This window comes from Scyliorhinus torazame, chromosome X (assembly GCF_047496885.1).
Source record: "Scyliorhinus torazame isolate Kashiwa2021f chromosome X, sScyTor2.1, whole genome shotgun sequence".
In the NCBI taxonomy this organism is placed as follows: domain Eukaryota; kingdom Metazoa; phylum Chordata; class Chondrichthyes; order Carcharhiniformes; family Scyliorhinidae; genus Scyliorhinus; species Scyliorhinus torazame.
This window is the reverse complement of record NC_092738.1, coordinates 31,241,290-31,265,819: the sequence shown is the minus strand read 5'-3', so window position 1 is coordinate 31,265,819 and position 24,530 is coordinate 31,241,290. Positions and strand designations below refer to the sequence as shown.

The 24,530-nt window shown below is 45.0% G+C and overlaps 1 protein-coding gene across 2 annotated transcripts in view; it reads left to right on the top strand.

Annotated features, from left to right (window-relative positions):
- Positions 1-11,066, top strand: part of LOC140405484 (bromodomain adjacent to zinc finger domain protein 2A-like) — a 389,217-nt gene extending 378,151 nt beyond the window's left edge. For both annotated transcript variants that reach the window (XM_072493982.1, XM_072493981.1), the window contains exons 25-28: positions 1,318-1,464; positions 4,010-4,239; positions 4,739-4,882; positions 7,178-11,066. In XM_072493982.1, coding sequence (XP_072350083.1) covers positions 1,318-1,464; positions 4,010-4,239; positions 4,739-4,882; positions 7,178-7,331 — 675 coding nt within the window. In that variant the 3' untranslated portion in view covers positions 7,332-11,066. The remainder of the gene's footprint in view (positions 1-1,317; positions 1,465-4,009; positions 4,240-4,738; positions 4,883-7,177) is intronic.
- Positions 11,067-24,530: the final 13,464 nt, after the last annotated feature.

Genomic DNA, 24,530 nt, shown 5'->3' with positions numbered 1-24,530 from the left:
GATATCAATGTAATGACATTCTGTTGCATCTGTCTTGATGTCTCAGCTCAGTCTGTTGTCTCTCTAACTTGCACCTTTTATTCATACCGGCTGGACTGTTTCCAGGTCTCTGCCAAGAACAAATCCCTGGGGCAAGATTCTCCGGCCCCCTGCCGGGTCGGAGAATCGCCGGGGGCTGGCGTGAATCCCGCCCCCGCCGGTTGCCGAAGTCTCCGGCACCGGATATTCCACGGGGGCGGGAATCGCGCCACGCCGGTTGGCGGGCCCCCCCCGCGCGATTCTCCAGCCCGGATGGGCTGAAGTCCCGCCGCTAAAATGCCTGTCCCGCTGGCGTAAATTAAACCACCTACCTTACCGGCGGGACAAGGCGGCGCGGGCAGGCTCCGGGGTCCTGGGGGGGGGGGCGGGGCGATCTGGCCCCGGGGGGTGCCCCCACGGTGGCCTGGCCCGCGATCGGGGCCCACCGATCCCCGGGCGGGCCTGTGCCGTGGGGGCACTCTTTCCCTTCCGCCTCCGCCACGGTCTCCACCATGGCGGAGGCGGAAGAGACTCTCCCCACTGCGCATGCGTGGGAAACGGTCAGCGGCTGCTGACGCTCCCGCGCATGCGCCGCCCGGAGATGTCATTGCCGCGCCAGCTGACGGGGCACCAAAGGCCTTTTCCGCCAGCTGGTGGGGCGGAAATTCCTCCGGCGTCGGCCTAGCCCCTCGAGGTTGGGGCTCGGCCACCAAAGATGCGGAGCATTCCGCACCTTTGGGGCGGCGCGATGCCCGTCTGATTTGCGCCGTTTTGGGCGCCAGTCGGCGGACATCGCACCGTTTCCGGAGAATTTCGGCCCTGATCTTTACTTGCGAACCCACCCCCGCCCTTCAGGGGCACACCTGCGTATGGTCTCTCTCATGGTGAGACTGACCATGCTGGGTACTTGTGGCAGGGCCGGGGTCCCATTACTGTCCATGGGCAGTAAGTCCATGTTCTCCATACGGTCACCACTGTTGCGAATCTGAGAGGTTCGTGAACCAGCTGCTACAGCAAATGGATTCTCACAACGTGTCACTGGTTGAGAAGCAGCTACATTTAGTCAGGTTTTACGCTTCTTGTGTTGAAGGCTGGAGCACTATTCCAGGGGCACACCATCACCGCACCATTGTAAAATGTGACTTTGGATACGGGGGGGCTGGTTCTGAATGGGGGGGCATTAAACCTGCACTCAACCCTGCTTCCGCCCAACACGAATACACTTGTATACGGCTGCATTCTCAAGTGGATTTGAACGGTGGAACTCAGTCATTGTGCCTTCCCTGCTTCATTTTACAGTCATGTCAGATCTGTCGAAAGGGGGACAAAGATGAGTTTTTGCTGTTGTGTGACAACTGTGATCAAGGATGTCATACGTACTGCCTCAAGCCCAAGATTGTGGAGATCCCAGAGGGAGACTGGTTCTGTCCCATCTGCACCGCTGCGGTAAGGAGCTTCTAGTTAGGCAGCATCGAGATTCTGAATCGGTCCTCATGGTCAGACAGTCTATCAGTAAATTCCTTCTAAAAACACACAAAGTTAGTTACCCTTTATTGCTGACGAATCCAACACATACACATCGATCGCCCTCTGAATGCAGTCTGCCCCTCCCAGCAAGCATTCATTTCCTGCTAGTTTTCTCTCTCTGCCCCCTCCCTGGTTCCATGGGACCAGATCATTTCCAGTCCTTTGAGCAAGTTCCAAGTCAGAACAAGGCCAGGCCCTCTTCCAAAGCATCACGTGCACACTTTCCAACAGGAGCTATTAGGCTAGTGATGAAGAGGGTTACACGTGTACGATTGTATTCCAGCCAACTCTCCCCCAAACAGGCAAACTCTAACCCTAACTCTCCCCCAAACAGGCGAACTCTAACCCTAACTCTCCCCCAAACAGGCAACTCTCCCCCAAACAGGCGAACTCTAACCCTAACTCTCCCCCAAACAGGCAACTCTCCCCCAAACAGGTGAACTCTAACCCTAACTCTCCCCGAAACAGGCAACTCTCCCCCAAACAGGCGAACTCTAACCCTAACTCTCCCCCAAACAGGCAACTCTCCCCCAAACAGGTGAACTCTAACCCTAACTCTCCCCCCAAACAGGCAACTCTCCCCCAAACAGGCAAACTCTAACCCTAACTCTCCCCCAAACAGGCAACTCTCCCCCAAACAGGCAAACTCTAACCCTAACTCTCCCCCAAATAGGCAACTCTCCCCCAAACAGGCAAACTCTAACCCTAACTCCCCCCAAACACGCAACTCTCCCCCAAACAGGCAAACCCTAACCCTAACTCTCCCCCAAACAGGCAACTCTCCCCCAAACAGGCAACTCTCCCCCAAACAGGCAACTCTCCCCCAAACAGGCAACTCTCCCCCAAACAGGCAACTCTCCCCCAAACAGGCAACTCTCCCCCAAACAGGCAACTCTCCCCCAAACAGGCAACTCATCCCCAAACAGGCAACTCTCCCCCAAACAGGCAACTCTCCCCCAAACAGGCAACTCTCCCCCAAACAGGCAACTCTCCCCCAAACAGGCAACTCTCCCCCAAACAGGCAACTCTCCTGTAACGGGGCTGTACGGACACTAACGGGGCTGTGCGGACACTGTAACGGGGCTGCGGGGACACTGTAACGGGGCTGCGGGGACACTGTAACGGGGCTGCAGGGACACTGTAACGGGGCTGCGGGGACACTGTAACGGGGCTGCGGGGACACTGTAACGGGGCTGCGGGGACACTGTAACGGGGCTGCGGGGACACTGTAACGGGGCTGCGGGGACACTAACGGGGCTGCGGGGACACTGTAACGGGGCTGCGGGGACACTGTAACGGGGCTGTGCGGACACTGTAACGGGGCTGTACGGACACTAACGGGGCTGTGCGGACACTGTAACGGGGCTGCGGGGACACTGTAACGGGGCTGCGGGGACACTGTAACGGGGCTGCGGGGACACTGTAACGGGGCTGCGGGGACACTGTAACGGGGCTGCGGGGACACTGTAACGGGGCTGCGGGGACACTGTAACGGGGCTGCGGGGACACTGTAACGGGGCTGCGGGGACACTGTAACGGGGCTGCGGGGACACTGTAACGGGGCTGCGGGGACACTAACGGGGCTGCGGGGACACTGTAACGGGGCTGCGGGGACACTGTAACGGGGCTGCGGGGACACTGTAACGGGGCTGTGCGGACACTGTAACGGGGCTGTGCGGACACTGTAACGGGGCTGTGCGGACACTAACGGGGCTGCGGGGACACTGTAACGGGGCTGCGGGGACACTGTAACGGGGCTGTGCGGACACTGTAACGGAGCTGTACGGACACTAACGGGGCTGTGCGGACACTGTAACGGGGCTGTGCGGACACTGTAACGGGGCTGTGCGGACACTGTAACGGGGCTGCGGGGACACTGTAACGGGGCTGCGGGGACACTGTAACGGGGCTGCGGGGACAGTAACGGGGCTGTGCGGACACTGTAACGGGGCTGCGGGGACACTGTAACGGGGCTGCGGGGACACTGTAACGGGGCTGCGGGGACACTGTAACGGGGCTGCGGGGACACTGTAACGGGGCTGCGGGGACACTGTAACGGGGCTGCGGGGACACTGTAACGGGGCTGCGGGGACACTGTAACGGGGCTGCGGGGACACTGTAACGGGGCTGCGGGGACACTGTAACGGGGCTGCGGGGACACTGTAACGGGGCTGCAGGGACAGTAACGGGGCTGTGCGGACACTGTAACGGGGCTGTGCGGACACTGTAACGGGGCTGCGGGGACACTGTAACGGGGCTGCGGGGACACTGTAACGGGGCTGCGGGGACACTGTAACGGGGCTGCGGGGACACTGTAACGGGGCTGCGGGGACAGTAACGGGGCTGTGCGGACACTGTAACGGGGCTGTGCGGACACTAACGGGGCTGCGGGGACACTGTAACGGGGCTGCGGGGACAGTAACGGGTCTGCGAAGACTGTGACCAGCTTTGTTTCTGTTTCCAGGCAAGCAGCCAGTCTGTGAGGAGTGGAGCAGCTCAGAGGCAAAGTAAACGGAGAAGAGACAGGCGGCATTTTGTAAATAAAGCCAATGACTTTGAGTATTTTCACCCACACTGTCCCAGAAAATACCTGAAAAAACGACGAAGAAAGTGTCCAATGCGAGGAGGATCGCCAGCTGTCAAAAGGAAGAAATTAACAGGCAGAGACCAATCCAGTGACCTCATGCTGTGCGAGTAAGAGGCAGCTTGTCTGTGTCATTCTCAACCCTTTGAACTAATCCCATATTTCTGTTCCTGAATATCAGTTAGAGAATGTTGAGTTAGACACCAGCCATTTCCCGACTTTCGTGGTCATTCTTCCTGCACGAGCTCAGACCAAATGTCACTAAACTATTGAACTGTGGGAGGCATCATCAGCATGACCCACCTGCCACACACACACACACACACACACACACGCCCCTGCCCCCCGCACACTGAACCAGCTGTAACTGGTACCAGTTGTGATCCGGATTCAGCACAGTTCAGGACTGAAGTGATAATATCAGATGTTGATCTTTTTGAAGAGTTTACCAAAGTCATGGACGAGCAGGCCCCCCCCCCCCCCCCCCCCGCCAATATGGCTCTATTCGTGCCTGCGGTATGCCTGCCTCTTATTGTCACACTCTGCGTCTAGTCCGGGAGACATCTGACTGCACGATTTGAGACTAATGGTGAGAATTGTTCTCCACAGAGTTATCCTCATGGAGATGGAAGCCCACGATGATGCCTGGCCCTTCCTGCATCCTGTCAACCCACGGTTGGTGCCTGGCTACAGGAAGGTCATCAAGAGGCCCATGGACTTTTCCACCATCAGGGGGAAGCTGATCAGTGGGAAGTGAGTATCTTCACCTCAGTCACAGCGGAAGGTTAGAGAGACAACGAGTCAATAATAATGGGGTCTGGGTGGCGGTTAACAGGAAGAGACCTGCTTCTTGTCACCTGTGTTGGTGGGGATTGATCAGGAGGTGGGGAGCGCGCTGACCCCTCTGCTCCCATCGCCAAACCTGCTGAGAAAAGCGGGGGTAAAAAAAACGGCCCGTGTGTCAGTGTGAACCGGCCCGTGTGTCAGTGTGAACCGGCCCGTGTGTCAGTGTGAACCGGCCCGTGTGTCAGTGTGAACCGGCCCGTGTGTCAGTGTGAACCGGCCCGTGTGTCAGTGTGAACCGGCTCGTGTGTCAGTGTGAACCGGCCCGTGTGTCAGTGTGAACCGGCCCGTGTGTCAGTGTGAACCGGCCCGTGTTGTCAGTGTGAACCGGCCCGTGTGTCAGTGTGAACCGGCCCGTGTGTCAGTGTGAACCGGCCCGTGTGTCAGTGTGAACCGGCCCGTGTGTCAGTGTGAACCGGCCCGTGTGTCAGTGTGAACCGGCCCGTGTGTCAGTGTGAACCGGCCCGTGTGTCAGTGTGAACCGGCCCGTGTGTCAGTGTGAACCGGCCCGTGTGTCAGTGTGAACCGGCCCGTGTTGTCAGTGTGAACCGGCCCGTGTGTCAGTGTGAACCGGCCCGTGTGTCAGTGTGAACCGGCCCGTGTGTCAGTGTGAACCGGCCCGTGTGTCAGTGTGAACCGGCCCGTGTGTCAGTGTGAACCGGCCCGTGTGTCAGTGTGAACCGGCCCGTGTGTCAGTGTGAACCGGCCCGTGTGTCAGTGTGAACCGGCCCGTGTGTCAGTGTGAACCGGCCCGTGTGTCAGTGTGAACCGGCCCGTGTGTCAGTGTGAACCGGCCCGTGTGTCAGTGTGAACCGGCCCGTGTGTCAGTGTGAACCGGCCCGTGTTGTCAGTGTGAACCGGCCCGTGTGAACCGGCCCGTGTGTCAGTGTGAACCGGCCCGTGTGAACCGGCCCGTGTGTCAGTGTGAACCGGCCCGTGTGAACCGGCCCGTGTGTCAGTGTGAACCGGCCCGTGTGTCAGTGTGAACCGGCCCGTGTGTCAGTGTGAACCGGCCCGTGTGTCAGTGTGAACCGGCCCGTGTGTCAGTGTGAACCGGCCCGTGTGTCAGTGTGAACCGGCCCGTGTGTCAGTGTGAACCGACCTGTGTTGTCAGTGTGAACCAGCCCGTGTGTCAGTGTGAACCGGCCCGTGTGTCAGTGTGAACCGGCCCGTGTGTCAGTGTGAACCGGCCCGTGTTGTCAGTGTGAACCGACCCGTGTGTCAGTGTGAACCGGCCCGTGTGTCAGTGTGAACCGGCCCGTGTGTCAGTGTGAACCGGCCCGTGTGTCAGTGTGAACCGGCCCGTGTGTCAGTGTGAACCGGCCCGTGTGTCAGTGTGAACCGGCCCGTGTGTCAGTGTGAACCGGCCCGTGTGTCTGTGTGAACCGGCCCGTGTGTCAGTGTGAACCGGCCCGTGTGTCAGTGTGAACCGGCCCGTGTGTCAGTGTGAACCGGCCCGTGTGTCAGTGTGAACCGGCCCGTGTGTCAGTGTGAACCGGCCCGTGTGTCAGTGTGAACCGGCCCGTGTGAACCGGCCCGTGTGTCAGTGTGAACCGGCCCGTGTGTCAGTGTGAACCGGCCCGTGTGTCAGTGTGAACCGGCCCGTGTGTCAGTGTGAACCGGCCCGTGTGTCAGTGTGAACCGGCCCGTGTGTCAGTGTGAACCGGCCCGTGTGTCAGTGTGAACCGGCCCGTGTGTCAGTGTGAACCGGCCCGTGTGTCAGTGTGAACCGGCCCGTGTGTCAGTGTGAACCGGCCCGTGTGTCAGTGTGAACCGGCCCGTGTGTCAGTGTGAACCGGCCCGTGTGTCAGTGTGAACCGGCCCGTGTGTCAGTGTGAACCGGCCCATGTTGTCAGTGTGAACCGGCCCGTGTGTCAGTGTGAACCGGCCCGTGTGTCAGTGTGAACCGGCCCGTGTTGTCAGTGTGAACCGGCCCGTGTGTCAGTGTGAACCGGCCCGTGTGTCAGTGTGAACCGGCCCGTGTTGTCAGTGTGAACCGGCCCGTGTTGTCAGTGTGAACCGGCCCGTGTTGTCAGTGTGGGACTTTGCGGAGTGCGCGGGTGGCCATGTACTGCCCTAGGGCAGTGGATTTGCCAACTGAGCGGCAAAATGCAGTGTTGTCGAGTGGAATGACAAGAATAGTGGAGAATGCTCAAAGCTCATTTTTAAGTCACTAAACTTTTTGAAATCTTTTCTCTGGGACAGATACTTGATCTGTGAGGAGTTTGCTGAAGACACTAGCTTGGTATTCGATAACTGCATGACCTTTAACGAGGATGACTCCGAGGTTGGACAGGCCGGACACACAATGAGGAAATTCTTTGCAAGTCGATGGGCCGAGTTTTACCATTCGAGCTAGAGAGTCACCAGGACATTGGGGCAGAACAAGTTCAAGCTGAGGCCCAGTAACATTGCCCCTCGCTGCTGGAACTGTGTGTACAACCTGAGCTTGGTGTGAATTGACAAAAGCCACCTCGGGCCGTTGGCTGCTCAGGACTGGAAAGAAAATAGTTTCCAATGGCTCGATGGTGGATTTGAATCCACAGTATTTAAAAAAAAATATCCCTATCCTTAATGTGTCAGTCTTAGCTTTTAGATGCCGAGGTTGAATATGTAGGGAATGGACATCACAACAAGAGGTGCTCTATAGACTGCTTGATACCATTAGATTTTGCTGCCAATCACTGTACTTCATTCACTTCAAGAGGGGTGGAGGTAAGCTATTTCAAACTGGGAAAGACGCAGGTTAATTATGTTCCGTGTTCACCAATTTGAGGAGAGTGAGATTGAAACCTGCATTCTTATGCTCCCACTGTGACACCTGAGAGCTTTCACTAAATTGTTTTAAGTACTCGTGTGTGTGTGTGTGTGTGTGTGTCCAGCCCAAGAGAGTCACTTATTTCCCCATTTTAATGATTGTGTGCTGACTCACGACAGTGACGTATCTATCTGAGGAACTTGGCAGGTCAGCGCTTGTGTAGTCGAGGCTTTTCATTCGGCTTTCTCCCGGGGCTGTGAGAGGTAACAAACCAGATGAACAGAACAGTGACAACCAAGGGGCTCTGTGCCATCCACATAAGTCTGACTGAGCTCATGTTGCCCAGGGTCAGTCAGTCAGGAAGCATTCCACCCCTGAATCGCCACAGAAACACCCATCTTAAAAACAGCATGCCAGACATTCTGTGAATCTTTCTTGTGTTCTTACCCTGACCCTCTCTCCCCGCCCCAGGCTTATTTCAACAATGAGACGGACATCATCACACACAACGGACATAAGCAGTGCAAAGAGCTGTGCCTGTCAAGGACCGAGTTACCTATCATGTCCAGATTTCACTAATATCTATTTATATTTGTGACATTTAGTAAATAATATTATTTATGTTTCTTTTTAAATTTTGCACTGAGCTACAGAACTGTACTACATGCTCAAGAAGGGGAGGGGGAGAGGGGCGGACGAGGTGGTGTCTGGAGTGATAAGATCCCAGTGCAGACACGACAGTGATCCCTAATAATCACAGTCCTATTGAAATCCTGGTCCAGCCTCAACCATTCCTGGAAATGTAGTTACAGATTTAAAAGTGTCATCTGCAGCAATTTAGCAATAATTTCTTTTCCAGGGACGAATATGGATGTCATAGCTCACGCTGAAATTTGGATACATACAGTCATAGATGTGATGCATGTAACAAGACACAACATGTGGTCCCACTTGTGCTCCTCGGAGTTCCTCAGTACAGGTTAACAGTAAAGTTCAAACTGTAGCTACATTCCGAACGCATTGTTCACATGGCCGGGTCTCAGCCATGATATTATTGTCTGGTGTGGGACTAACCGGATATTGGGAATAGAATCAAGAAAAGGAAGAATAAATGCAGTAAACTTCATGTCAGTTTTTCAGATTGCTCCAGGTCTGGTTAAACACTGCCTGACACACATTACAAAATAGATGTGATTGTGCTTTCTGCTTTTGAAGTGAACAGTTCTATGATTCTATCTGAATTATGCTTGTGTCTGACACACTTGTGATAAGAGATGGTGATTGAAACTTTCACTGCTCTAAGCTGGGAACAAGGGAAACAATCATGTTTGTGTTTGTACATGGCTGAACTGCAGCTGGGAAAGAAGAGGTGCCAAGTCAGTGTGAGAGCTAGTTTCTCGAGCAGGGATTGAGCTGGTTAAAGGAAGAGAGCAGTTTGGACAACCTCTAGCTTTTCACCTCTCGGAATGAACGTGCAAACCGAGACGAAGGTATCTGCTGTCAGGATTCAGGGGGGAAAATGGGTTTCCGTAGCTTCAGTCGAGTTCCCAACAGACATGGGTCCACAGCACGGAATTGGCAATCTCACTGTGAAAGGCCACAAAAGCCCGTGTGGAAAAAATCCTCCTGAGGGAGTGTGGGGTATTCCTCTGAGGCTGGGTTAAGATGCATTGGCCAGGATTCCCCTCCATGTTTCCACTGGAAGTCGAGCACAGTCTCCGTGGATAATGGTGGAATATTCTGTTGGTGGGATGGATCGTCACTGGACCATCCCAACTGGGATTTCACTCCTTCCACCTGCTGTATACACACAGAACTGAGGTTCCTGCTTCCAGAGAATTCCCCTCCCAATATGCTTACCTCTTCTTCCCAGAGCGCCATTGGGAGTGGTGATAAGCCCCAGGAAATATTGGTAACACCCTTGTAGATGAATCCTCACACATTGGCCAACGGTCCCCATCCCAGCTGAGATCTACAGTGGCTCCCATCTTTAGGGTCCTTTTGCCCCTTCAAATGTCCTTCAGCTCACTGGTACCTGGCAGGTTCCTTCGTGAGGTTGGAATCGTGCCACGTGTCTCAGTGAAATAGGTTCGGGCTGGGGTGGATTTGGAGAGGTGGATAGAGGTTGCTGACACTCCTGTGCAGTACTTTCACATTTCGACATGTGAAACCAAGATGTAATTATTCCTTTCTTTCTCTGTGAGGTGAGAGGAGAAGGGATCAGCAGAGTATTCCATTTTTCAGAACTATCCTCGCTCAACGTGCGAGCACAGAATTCACCAAAACTAAGTGTGGTTACGAACCATTTTTAGAACTTAGGAATTATTTGTCAAGGAGGGAACTGGTGTGATACAGCCCTGGAAAGGCCAAAATAAGTTGAGACGTTAGACCCGAAAAAGGGTTGTAAGATGTACGCTCTGTAACAGTGGAAGCTTTATTAAAGTCTCACCCCGCCCCACTTTACAGCAGATATTATCGACAGCCGCAAGTCACCCTCCAGAGTGTCTCTAATTTTAAGAAGAGTACAAGGAACATTCTCTTTGCCTCCCACTCCCTTACGTGTATGTAGCTGATGATGAAAGCTGATCATTTTATAAATAATACCAGGTAGTATACACGAAGCATTAACGCCCTGCTCCAGAATCTTGCTGTCAATGTCAGTCGTGGTCAGGGCCCCCAGATGAACTTGTCAACATAACGTAAAATGTTGGGATCTGTCCAATCCTTGACTAGTGTTTTCAGGGATAGAAATACATCACACATACACCTCTACACACACACACACACACGCTCTTACACTCCCTCTCACACACACACGCGCGCTCTTTCTTACACAGTGACCCAGTAGCAGCTATTGCCTCAGTTAAACTCTGGATGTCTACAACACTTATTAAACACAGAGTGGGAGGGGCAAGAGAAGGGAGGGCAAGTATCCCATCATCAAACACTACCAAACGTCAAAGGAAAAAAAAAACCTGTGAGAAAACAATATTCAAAAACAATAATTTGAGTCAATGTGGAAATTAAGTCAGTAGGATCAGTCATGCAGAAACTGGACTGGTCTGCATATGAAAGAACCCATTCCTTATTCTTTTTACATAAAGGAAACACCCTTTTATATGACCACCTTTGCCGTTGAGAACTGTTTTATAATGTACAGTTTTTTTTGTGACTGAAAGTTCATTTGTTTCTATATATTTTTAGGACCAACAACCTTTCTAAAAAGAAGCTATTAAAAGAGATGACCTCTCTGAATCATGCTGTCACGGGTGTTGTAATGCAAGTGCAACTGTAGAATATATTGTGAGTTCAATAAAGGCACATTATACAGAGCAACACGTGGAATCTGAGGCTCAACATTGTGAATCATGTCTTCATTCACCTCTGTAACCGACACAGGTATAAATCTATTTGGGGGAAGGCATTAGGTTCGGATGCGAGTCAATAGACAGCGCTGCCTCACTCCTATTTGGAGAGAAGTATTTTCAGTGAATCCACCTCAGCACAGATAAAATCCAAGAGTTCCAGCTTTGTCATGAGGGTCGCATCAAAACTCTATATACATTTTGTAAATTAATTGCAGCATTGTAATTGAGGTTCCTGAGCCTTGTATGCTCTGTCATCTTTTATAAACCACAACTTGTCCGATACATTGCTGATGACCACCCTGTTCCTGTCTAATTACTGGGTGGATGTGCAAAGCAGTTGATGTGTAAAAACCACTGACTCACACTAAATTGTTCTCGAGCTCATTGAGATCCCCTTTTTTGTGTTTGGAGATCACAACTGCATTCTGGAAAACAGGATATGTGTACTTCAAAGTAAATCCTAGTCGGAAGGATGGCACTGAGGTGAGTTTTGTTCAAATTAATTTACAGGATGTGGGCGTCGCTGGCTAGGCAGCATTTCTTGCCCATCCCTAATTGCCCTCTAGAAGGTGGTGGTGAGCTGCCTTCTTAGAGTCATAGAGTTCGACAGCACAGAAAGGCCTTTTGCCCATCACGTCTGCACCGGTCAAAAACAACCACCTAACTATAGCACAGTGGTTAGCACCGTTGCTTCACAGCGTCAGGGTCCCAGGTTCGATTCCTGGCTCAGGTCACTGTCTGTGCGGAGTCTGCACGTTCTCCCCGTGTCTGCGTGGGTTTCCTCCGGGTGCTCCGGTTTCCTCCCACAAGTCCCGAAAGACATGCTGTTGGGTGAATTGGACATTCTGAATTCTCCCTCTGTGACCCGAACAGGCGCCGGAATGTGGCGACGAGGGGATTCTCACAGTAACTTCATTGCAGTGTTGATGTAAGCCTACTTGTCACACTAATAAAGATTATTATTATTGTCCCATTTTCCAGCACTTGGCCCATAGCCTTGCATGCCTTGGCCACTTGACGGCTGCAGTTTATGTGGTGTAGGTACAGCCATATTGCTAGTAGGGAGAGAGCTCCAGGATTTTGACCCAGTGACAGTGAAGGAACTGAGATATATTTCCAAGTCGGGATGGTGACTTAGATCGGAATTTCCAGGTGGTGGTGTTCCCAGGTGTCCGTGACCTTCGAGATGGCAGTGGTTGTAGGTTTGGAATGTGCTGCCTAAGGTGAGTTCCTGCAGTGCGCTTTGTAAATGGTACACACAGCTGCCCCTGTATGTCGGTGTTTTGAGGAGAACCAGCAATCAATATTTTCTGTATTCCAACAAAAGGGCACTTGCATATGACTGAGCCTTGAGACCGAGATCGTTCATGAATTGTTTGTGGATGGGGTGCCAATCAAGCGGGCTGCTTTGTCCTGGTTGGTGTTGAGCTTTATTTTAATAAATTTAGAGTACCCAATTCATTTTTTCCCATTAAGGGGCAATTTAGCGTGGCCAATCCACCTAACCTGCACATATTTGGGTTGTGGGGGCGAAACCCACGCAAACACGGGGAGAATGTGCAAACTCCACACGGACAGTGACCCAGAGCCGGGATCGAACCTGGGACCTCGGCGCCATGAGGCAGCAGGGCTATCCCACTGTGCCTCCCTGCTGCCCCGGTGTTGAGCTTCTTGAGTGTTGATGGAGCTGCCCTCATCCAGGCAAGTGGAGAGTATTCCACTACGCTCCTGACTTGTGCCTTGTAGATGACGGACAGGCTTTGGGGGGTCAGGAGGTGAGTTACCAGCCACAGGATTCCCAGCCTCTGACTTGTTCTTGTACATACCCACAGAATTTATATTTGTTCTGTCCCGAATATTTGTAATATTTCTCGCCTGTCCCTAATATTTGTAATATTTCTCACCCGTCCCTAATATTTGTAATATTTCTCGCCCGTCCCTAATATTTGTAATATTTGTGTTGTCCTTAATATTTGTCCCATCCCCAATATTTGTCGCCCGTCAATAATATTTGTAATATTTCTCACCCGTCCCTAATATTTCTCGCCTGTCCCTAACATTTATAATTGTTGTCGCCTGTCCCTAATATTTGTAATATTTCTCCCCGTCCCTAATATTCGGAATATTTCTCCCCGTCCCTAATATTTGTAATATTTCTCCCCCTCCCTAATATTTGTAATATTTCTCCCCGTCCCTAATATTTGTAATATTTCTCCCCGTCCCTAATATTTGTAATATTTCTCCCCCTCCCTAATATTTGTAATATTTCTCGCCCGTCCCTAATATTTGTAATAATTCGCCCACGTCCCTAATATTTGTAATATTTCTCCCCGTCCCTAATATTTGTAATAATTCTCCCACGTCCCTAATATTTGTAATAATTCTCCCACGTCCCTAATATTTGTAATAATTCTCCCCATCCCTAATATTTGTAATAATTCTTCCACGTCCCTAATATTTGTAATAATTCTCCCACGTCCCTAATATTTGTAATAATTCTCCCCGTCCCTAATATTTGTAATAATTCTCCCACGTCCCTAATATTTGTAATAATTCTCCCCGTCCCTAATATTTGTAATAATTCTCCCCCGTCCCTAATATTTGTAATAATTCTCCCCGTCCCAAATATTTGTAATAATTCTCCCCGTCCCTAATATTTGTAATAATTCTCCCCCGTCCCTAACATTTGTAATAATTCTCCCCGCCCCTAATATTTGTAATGATTCTCCCACATCCCTAATATTTGTAATAATTCTCCCCGTCCCTAATATTTGTAATATTTCTCCCCCGTCCCTAATATTTGTAATAATTCTCCCCCGTCCCTGATATTTGTAATAATTCTCCCCGTCCCTAATATTTGTAATAATTCTCCCACGTCCCTAATATTTGTAATAATTCTCCCACGTCCCTAATATTTGCAATAATTCTTCCCCGTCCCTAATATTTGTAATAATTCTCCCCGTCTCTAATATTTGTAATAATTCTCCCACGTCCCTAATATTTGCAATAATTCTCCCACATCCCTAATATTTGTAATAATTCTCCCCGTCCCTAATATTTGTAATATTTCTCCCCGTCCCTAATATTTGTAATAATTATCCCCCGTCCCTAATATTTGTAATAATTCTCCCCATCCCTAATATTTGTAATAATTCTCCCCCGTCCCTAATATTTATAATAATTCTCCCCGTCCCTAATATTTGTAATAATTCTCCCACGTCCCTAATATTTGTAATAATTCTCCCCGTCCCTAATATTTGTAATGATTCTCCCACGTCCCTAATATTTGTAATATTTCTCCCCGTCCCTAATATTTGTAATAATTCTCCCCGTCCCTAATATTTGTAATAATTCTCCCCGTCCCTACTATTTGTAATGATTCTCCCCGTCCCTAATATTTGTAATGATTCTCCCACGTCCCTAATATTTGTAATGATTCTCCCCCGTCCCTAATATTTGTAATGATTCTCCCCGTCCCTAATATTTGTAATAATTCTCCCACGTCCCTAATATTTGTAATAATTCTCCCACGTCCCTACTATTTGTAATGATTCTCCCCGTCCCTAATATTTGTAATGATTCTCCCACGTCCCTAATATTTGTAATGATTCTCCCCCGTCCCTAATATTTGTAATGATTCTCCCCGTCCGTAATATTTGTAATAATTCTCCCACGTCCCAAATATTTGTAATAATTCTCCCACGTCCCTAATATTTGTAATGATTCTCCCCCGTCCCTAATATTTGTAATGATTCTCCCCGTCCCTAATATTTGTAATAATTCTCCCACGTCCCTAATATTTGTAATAATTCTCCCCGTCCCTAATATTTGTAATGATTCTCCCACGTCCCTAATATTTGTAATGATTCTCCCCCGTCCCTAATATTTGTAATGATTCTCCCCGTCCCTAATATTTGTAATAATTCTCCCACGTCCCTAATATTTGTAATAATTCTCCCACGTCCCTAATATTTGTAATAATTCTCCCCGTCCCTAATATTTGTAATAATTCTCCCCCGTCCCTAATATTTGTAATAATTCTCCCACGTCCCTAATATTTGTAATAATTCTCCCCGTCCCTAATATTTGTAATAATTCTCCCACGTCCCAAATATTTGTAATAATTCTCCCCGTCCCTAATATTTGTAATAATTCTCCCCGTCCCTAATATTTGTAATAATTCTCCCACGTCCCTAATATTTGTAAAAATTCTCCCCCGTCCCTAATATTTGTAATGATTCTCCCCGTCCCTAATATTTGTAATGATTCTCCCCGTCCCTAATATTTGTAATAATTCTCCCCGTTCTTAATATTTGTAATAATTCTCCCCCGTCCCTAATATTTGTAATGAATCTCCCCGTCCCAAATATTTGTAATAATTCTCCCCGTCCCTAATATTTGTAATGATTCTCCCACGTCCCTAATATTTGTAATGATTATCCCCGTCCCTAATATTTGTAATAATTCTCCCCGTCCCTAATATTTGTAATAATTCTCCCCGTCCCTAATATTTGTAATAATTCTCCCCGTCCCTAATATTTGTAATAATTCTCCCACGTCCCTAATATTTGTAATAATTCTCCCACGTCCCTAATATTTGTAATAATTCTCCCCGTCCCTAATATTTGTAATAATTCTCCCCGTCCCTAATATTTGTAATAATTCTCCCCGTCCCTAATATTTGTAATAATTCTCCCACGTCCCTAATATTTGTAATAATTCTCCCACGTCCCTAATATTTGTAATAATTCTCCCCCGTCCCTAATATTTGTAATAATTCACCCACGTCCCTAATATTTGTAATAATTCTCCCCCGTCCCTAATATTTATAATAATTCTCCCCGTCCCTAATATTTGTAATAATTCTCCCACGTCCCAAATATTTGTAATAATTCTCCCCGTCCCTAATATTTGTAATAATTCTCCCACGTCCCAAATATTTGTAATGATTCTCCCCGTCCCTAATATTTATAATGATTCTCCCACGTCCCTAATATTTGTAATAATTCTCCACGTCCCTAATATTTGTAATAATTCTCCCCGTCCCTAATATTTGTAATAATTCTCCCACGTCCCTAATATTTGTAATAATTCTCCCACGTCCCTAATATTTGTAATAATTCTCCCCGTCCCTAATATTTGTAATAATTCTCCCACGTCCCTAACATTTGTAATAATTCTCCCCCGTCCCTAATATTTATAATAATTCTCCCCGTCCCTAATATTTGTAATAATTCTCCCACGTCCCTAATATTTGTAATAATTCTCCCCGTCCCTAATATTTGTAATAATTCTCCCCGTCCCTAATATTTGTAATAATTCTCCCACGTCCCTAATATTTGTAATAATTCTCCCCGTCCCTAATATTTGTAATAATTCTCCCCGTCCCTAATATTTGTAATAATTCTCCCCCGTCCCTAATATTTGTAATAATTCTCCCCGTCCCTAATATTTGTAATAATTCTCCCCGTCCCTAATATTTGTAATAATTCTCCCACGTCCCTAATATTTGTAATAATTCTCCCCGTCCCTAATATTTGTAATAATTCTCCCCGTCCCTAATATTTGTAATAATTCTCCCCGTCCCTAATATTTGTAATAATTCTCCCACGTCCCTAATATTTGTAATAATTCTCCCCGTCCCTAATATTTGTAATAATTCTCCCCGTCCCTAATATTTGTAATAATCCTCCCACGTCCCTAATATTTGTAATAATTCTCCCCGTCCCTAATATTTGTAATAATTCTCCCCGTCCCTAATATTTGTAATAATTCTCCCCGTCCCTAATATTTGTAATAATTCTCCCCGTCCCTAATATTTGTAATAATTCTCCCCGTCCCTAATATTTGTAATAATTCTCCCCGTCCCTAATATTTGTAATAATTCTCCCACGTCCCTAATATTTGTAATAATTCTCCCCGTCCCTAATATTTGTAATAATTCTCCCACGTCCCTAATATTTGTAATAATTCTCCCCGTCCCTAATATTTGTAATAATTCTCCCCGTCCCTAATATTTGTAATAATTCTCCCCGTCCCTAATATTTGTCATAATTCTCCCCGTCCCTAATATTTGTAATAATTCTCCCCGTCCCTAATATTTGTAATAATTCTCCCCGTCCCTAATATTTGTAATAATTCTCCCCGTCCCTAATATTTGTAATAATTCTCCCCGTCCCTAATATTTGTAATAATTCTCCCACGTCCCTAATATTTGTAATAATTCTCCCACGTCCCTAATATTTGTAATAATTCTCCCCCGTCCCTAATATTTGTAATAATTCTCCCCGTCCCTAATATTTGTAATAATTCTCCCACGTCCCTAATATTTGTAATAATTCTCCCACGTCCCTAATATTTGTAATAATTCTCCCACGTCCCTAATATTTGTAATAATTCTCCCACGTCCCTAATATTTGTAATAATTCTCCCCGTCCCTAATATTTGTAATAATTCTCCCACGTCCCTAATATTTGTAATAATTCTCCCACGTCCCTAATATTTGTAATAATTCTCCCACGTCCCTAATATTTGTAATAATTCTCCCCGTCCCTAATATTTGTAATAATTCTCCCACGTCCCTAATATTTGTAATAATTCTCCCCGTCCCTAATATTTGTAATAATTCTCCCACGTCCCTAATATTTGTAATAATTCTCCCCGTCCCTAATATTTGTAATAATTCTCCCCGTCCCTAATATTTGTAATAATTCTCCCCGTCCCTAATATTTGTAATAATTCTCCCCGTCCCTAATATTTGTAATAATTCTCCCCGTCCCTAATATTTGTAATAATTCTCCCCGTCCCTAATATTTGTAATAATTCTCCCACGTCCCTAATATTTGTAATAATTCTCCCCCGTCCCTAATATTTGTAATAATTCTCCCCGTCCCTAATATTTGTAATAATTCTCCCCGTCCCTAATATTTGTAATAATTCTCCCATGTCCCTAATATTTGTAATAATTCTCCCACGTCCGTAATATTTGTAATAATTCTCCCACGTCCCTAATATTTGTAATAATTCTCCCCCGTCCCTAATATTTGTAATAATTCTCCCCGTCCCTAATATTTGTAATGATTCTCCCACGTCCCTAATATTTGTAATAATTCTCCCCGTCCCTAATATTTGTAATAATTCTCCCACGTCCCTAATATTTGTAATAATTCTCCCACGTCCCTAATATTTGTAATAATTCTCCCACGTCCCTAATATTTGTAATAATTCTCCCCCGTCCCTAATATTTGTAATAATTCTCCCCCGTCCCTAATATTTGTAATAATTCTCCCACGTCCCTAATATTTGTAATAATTCTCCCCGTCCCTAATATTTGTAATAATTCTCCCACGTCCCTAATATTTGTAATAATTCTCCCACGTCCCTAATATTTGTAATAATTCTCCCCCGTCCCTAATATTTGTAATAATTCTCCCCCGTCCCTAATATTTGTAATAATTCTCCCCGTCCCTAATATTTGTAATAATTCTCCCCCGTCCCTAATATTTGTAATAATTCTCCCCGTCCCTAATATTTGTAATAATTCTCCCACGTCCCTAATATTTGTAATAATTCTCCCCGTCCCTAATATTTGTAATAATTCTCCCACGTCCCTAATATTTGTAATAATTCTCCCCGCCCCTAATATTTGTAATAATTCTCCCCGTCCCTAATATTTGTAATAATGCTCCCCCGTCCCTAATATTTGTAATAATTCTCCCCGTCCCTAATATTTGTAATAATTCTCCCCGTCCCTAATATTTGTAATAATTCTCCCACGTCCCTAATATTTGTAATAATTCTCCCACGTCCCTAATATTTGTAATAATTCTCCCCGTCCCTAATATTTGTAATAATTCTCCCACGTCCCTAATATTTGTAATAATTCTCCCCGCCCCTAATATTTGTAATAATTCTCCCACGTCCCTAATATTTGTAATAATTCTCCCCCGTCCCTAATATTTGTAATAATTCTCCCACGTCCCTAATATTTGTAATAATTCTCCCACGTCCCTAATATTTGTAATAATTCTCCCCCGTCCCTAATATTTGTAATAATTCTCCCACGTCCCTAATATTTGTAATAATTCTCCCACGTCCCTAATATTTGTAATAATTCTCCCCGTCCCTAATATTTGTAATAATTCTCCCCGTCCCTAATATTTGTAATAATTCTCCCACGTCCCTAATATTTGTAATAATTCTCCCCCGTCCCTAATATTTGTAATAATTCTCCCCGTCCCTAATATTTGTAATAATTCTCCCCGTCCCTAATATTTGTAATAATTCTCCCACGTCCCTAATATTTGTAATAATTCTCCCACGTCCCTAATATTTGTAATAATTCTCCCCGTCCCTAATATTTGTAATAATTCTCCCCATCCCTAATATTTGTAATAATTCTCCCCGTCCCTAATATTTGTAATAATTCTCCCCGTCCCTAATATTTGTAATAATTCTCCCCGTCCCGAATATTTGTAATAATTCTCCCCGTCCCTAATATTTGTAATAATTCTCCCACGTCCCTAATATTTGTAATAATTCTCCCCCGTCCCTAATATTTGTAATAATTCTCCCCGTCCCTAATATTTGTAATAATTCTCCCCGTCCCTAATATTTGTAATAATTCTCCCACGTCCCTAATATTTGTAATAATTCTCCCACGTCCCTAATATTTGTAATAATTCTCCCCGTCCCTAATATTTGTAATAATTCTCCCCGTCCCTAATATTTGTAATAATTCTCCCCGTCCCTAATATTTGTAATAATTCTCCCCGTCCCTAATATTTGTAATAATTCTCCCCGTCCCTAATATTTGTAATAATTCTCCCACGTCCCTAATATTTGTAATAATTCTCCCACGTCCCTAATATTTGTAATAATTATCCCCGTCCCTAATATTTGTAATAATTCTCCCCGTCCCTAATATTTGTAATAATTCTCCCCCGTCCCTAATATTTGTAATAATTCTCCCCGTCCCTAATATTTGTAATAATTCTCCCCGTCCCTAATATTTGTAATAATTCTCCCACGTCCCTAATATTTGTAATAATTCTCCCCCGTCCCTAATATTTGTAATAATTCTCCCCGTCCCTAATATTTGTAATAATTCTCCCCGTCCCTAATATTTGTAATAATTCTCCCCGTCCCTAATATTTGTAATAATTCTCCCCGTCCCTAATATTTGTAATAATTCTCCCACGTCCCTAATATTTGTAATAATTCTCCCCGTCCCTAATATTTGTAATAATTCTCCCCCGTCCCTAATATTTGTAATAATTCTCCCCCGTCCCTAATATTTGTAATAATTCTCCCCGTCCCTAATATTTGTAATAATTCTCCCCGTCCCTAATATTTGTAATAATTCTCCCCGTCCCTAATATTTGTAATAATTCTCCCACGTCCCTAATATTTGTAATAATTCTCCCACGTCCCTAATATTTATAATAATTCTCCCCGTCCCTAATATTTGTAATAATTCTCCCCGTCCCTAATATTTGTAATAATTCTCCCCGTCCCTAATATTTGTAATAATTCTCCCCCGTCCCTAATATTTGTAATAATTCTCCCCGTCCCTAATATTTGTAATAATTCTCCCACGTCCCTAATATTTGTAATAATTCTCCCCGTCCCTAATATTTGTAATAATTCTCCCCCGTCCCTAATATTTGTAATAATTCTCCCCCGTCCCTAATATTTGTAATAATTCTCCCACGTCCCTAATATTTGTAATAATTCTCCCCGTCCCTAATATTTGTAATAATTCTCCCCGTCCCTAATATTTATAATAATTCTCCCCCATCCCTAATATTTGTAATAATTCTCCCCGTCCCTAATATTTATAATAATTCTCCCCGTCCCTAATATTTGTAATAATTCTCCCCCGTCCCTAATATTTGTAATAATTCTCCCCGTCCCTAATATTTGTAATAATTCTCCCCGTCCCTAATATTTGTAATAATTCTCCCCGTCCCTAATATTTGTAATAATTCTCCCACGTCCCTAATATTTGTAATAATTCTCCCACGTCCCTAATATTTGTAATAATTCTCCCACGTCCCTAATATTTGTAATAATTCTCCCCGTCCCTAATATTTGTAATAATTCTCCCCGTCCCTAATATTTATAATAATTCTCCCCGTCCCTAATATTTGTAATAATTCTCCCCCGTCCCTAATATTTGTAATAATTCTCCCCGTCCCTAATATTTGTAATAATTCTCCCCGTCCCTAATATTTGTAATAATTCTCCCCGTCCCTAATATTTGTAATAATTCTCCCCGTCCCTAATATTTGTAATAATTCTCCCCGTCCCTAATATTTGTAATAATTCTCCCACGTCCCTAATATTTGTAATAATTCTCCCCGTCCCTAATATTTGTAATAATTCTCCCCCGTCCCTAATATTTGTAATAATTCTCCCCGTCCCTAATATTTGTAATAATTCTCCCACGTCCCTAATATTTGTAATAATTCTCCCACGTCCCTAATATTTGTAATAATTCTCCCCGTCCCTAATATTTGTAATAATTCTCCCCGTCCCTAATATTTGTAATAATTCTCCCCGTCCCTAATATTTGTAATAATTCTCCCCCGTCCCTAATATTTATAATAATTCTCCCCGTCCCTAATATTTGTAATAATTCTCCCACGTCCCTAATATTTGTAATAATTCTCCCCCGTCCCTAATATTTGTAATAATTCTCCCCGTCCCTAATATTTGTAATAATTCTCCCCGTCCCTAATATTTGTAATAATTCTCCCCGTCCCTAATATTTGTAATAATTCTCCCACGTCCCTAATATTTGTAATAATTCTCCCCGTCCCTAATATTTGTAATAATTCTCCCCGTCCCTAATATTTGTAATAATTCTCCCCGTCCCTAATATTTGTAATAATTCTCCCCGTCCCTAATATTTGTAATAATTCTCCCCGTCCCTAATATTTGTAATAATTCTCCCCCGTCCCTAATATTTGTAATAATTCTCCCCGTCCCTAATATTTGTAATAATTCTCCCCGTCCCTAATATTTGTAATAATTCTCCCCGTCCCTAATATTTGTAATAATTCTCCCCGTCCCTAATATTTGTAATAATTCTCCCACGTCCCTAATATTTGTAATAATTCTCCCCGTCCCTAATATTTGTAATAATTCTCCCCGTCCCTAATATTTGTAATAATTCTCCCCCGTCCCTAATATTTGTAATAATTCTCCCCGTCCCTAATATTTGTAATAATTCTCCCACGTCCCTAATATTTGTAATAATTCTCCCCGTCCCTAATATTTGTAATAATTCTCCCCCGTCCCTAATATTTGTAATAATTCTCCCCGTCCCTAATATTTGTAATAATTCTCCCCGTCCCTAATATTTGTAATAATTCTCCCCGTCCCTAATATTTGTAATAATTCTCCCCGTCCCTAATATTTGTAATAATTCTCCCCGTCCCTAATATTTGTAATAATTCTCCCACGTCCCTAATATTTGTAATAATTCTCCCCGTCCCTAATATTTGTAATAATTCTCCCCGTCCCTAATATTTGTAATAATTCTCCCACGTCCCTAATATTTGTAATAATTCTCCCCGTCCCTAATATTTGTAATAATTCTCCCCCGTCCCTAATATTTGTAATAATTCTCCCCCGTCCCTAATATTTGTAATAATTCTCCCCGTCCCTAATATTTGTAATAATTCTCCCCGTCCCTAATATTTGTAATAATTCTCCCACGTCCCTAATATTTGTAATAATTCTCCCCGTCCCTAATATTTGTAATAATTCTCCCCGTCCCTAATATTTGTAATAATTCTCCCCGTCCCTAATATTTGTAATAATTCTCCCCGTCCCTAATATTTGTAATAATTCTCCCACGTCCCTAATATTTGTAATAATTCTCCCCGTCCCTAATATTTGTAATAATTCTCCCCGTCCCTAATATTTGTAATAATTCTCCCCGTCCCTAATATTTGTAATAATTCTCCCCGTCCCTAATATTTGTAATAATTCTCCCCCGTCCCTAATATTTGTAATAATTCTCCCCGTCCCTAATATTTGTAATAATTCTCCCCGTCCCTAATATTTGTAATAATTCTCCCCGTCCCTAATATTTGTAATAATTCTCCCCGTCCCTAATATTTGTAATAATTCTCCCCGTCCCTAATATTTGTAATAATTCTCCCCGTCCCTAATATTTGTAATAATTCTCCCCCGTCCCTAATATTTGTAATAATTCTCCCCCGTCCCTAATATTTGTAATAATTCTCCCCGTCCCTAATATTTGTAATAATTCTCCCCGTCCCTAATATTTGTAATAATTCTCCCCCGTCCCTAATATTTGTAATAATTCTCCCCGTCCCTAATATTTGTAATAATTCTCCCCGTCCCTAATATTTGTAATAATTCTCACCGTCCCTAATATTTGTAATAATTCTCCCCGTCCCTAATATTTGTAATAATTCTCCCCGTCCCTAATATTTGTAATAATTCTCCCCGTCCCTAATATTTGTAATAATTCTCCCACGTCCCTAATATTTGTAATAATTCTCCCCGTCCCTAATATTTGTAATAATTCTCCCCGTCCCTAATATTTGTAATAATTCTCCCCGTCCCAAATATTTGTAATAATTCTCCCCGTCCCAATATTTGTAATAATTCTCCCCGTCCCTAATATTTGTAATAATTCTCCCCGTCCCAAATATTTGTAATAATTCTCCCCGTCCCTAATATTTGTAATAATTCTCCCACGTCCCAAATATTTGTAATAATTCTCCCCGTCCCTAATATTTGTAATAATTCTCCCCGTCCCTAATATTTGTAATAATTCTCCCCGTCCCAAATATTTGTAATAATTCTCCCCGTCCCTAATATTTGTAATAATTCTCCCACGTCCCTAATATTTGTAATAATTCTCCCCGTCCCTAATATTTGTAATAATTCTCCCCCGTCCCCTAATATTTGTAATAATTCTCCCCGTCCCTAATATTTGTAATAATTCTCCCCGTCCCTAATATTTATAATAATTCTCCCCGTCCCTAATATTTGTAATAATTCTCCCCGTCCCTAATATTTGTAATAATTCTCCCCCGTCCCTAATATTTGTAATAATTCTCCCGTCCCTAATATTTGTAATAATTCTCCCACGTCCCTAATATTTGTAATAATTCTCCCCGTCCCTAATATTTGTAATAATTCTCCCCCGTCCCTAATATTTGTAATAATTCTCCCCGTCCCTAATATTTGTAATAATTCTCCCCCGTCCCTAATATTTGTAATAATTCTCCCCGTCCCTAATATTTGTAATAATTCTCCCACGTCCCTAATATTTGTAATAATTCTCCCCGTCCCTAATATTTGTAATAATTCTCCCCCGTCCCTAATATTTGTAATAATTCTCCCCGTCCCTAATATTTGTAATAATTCTCCCACGTCCCTAATATTT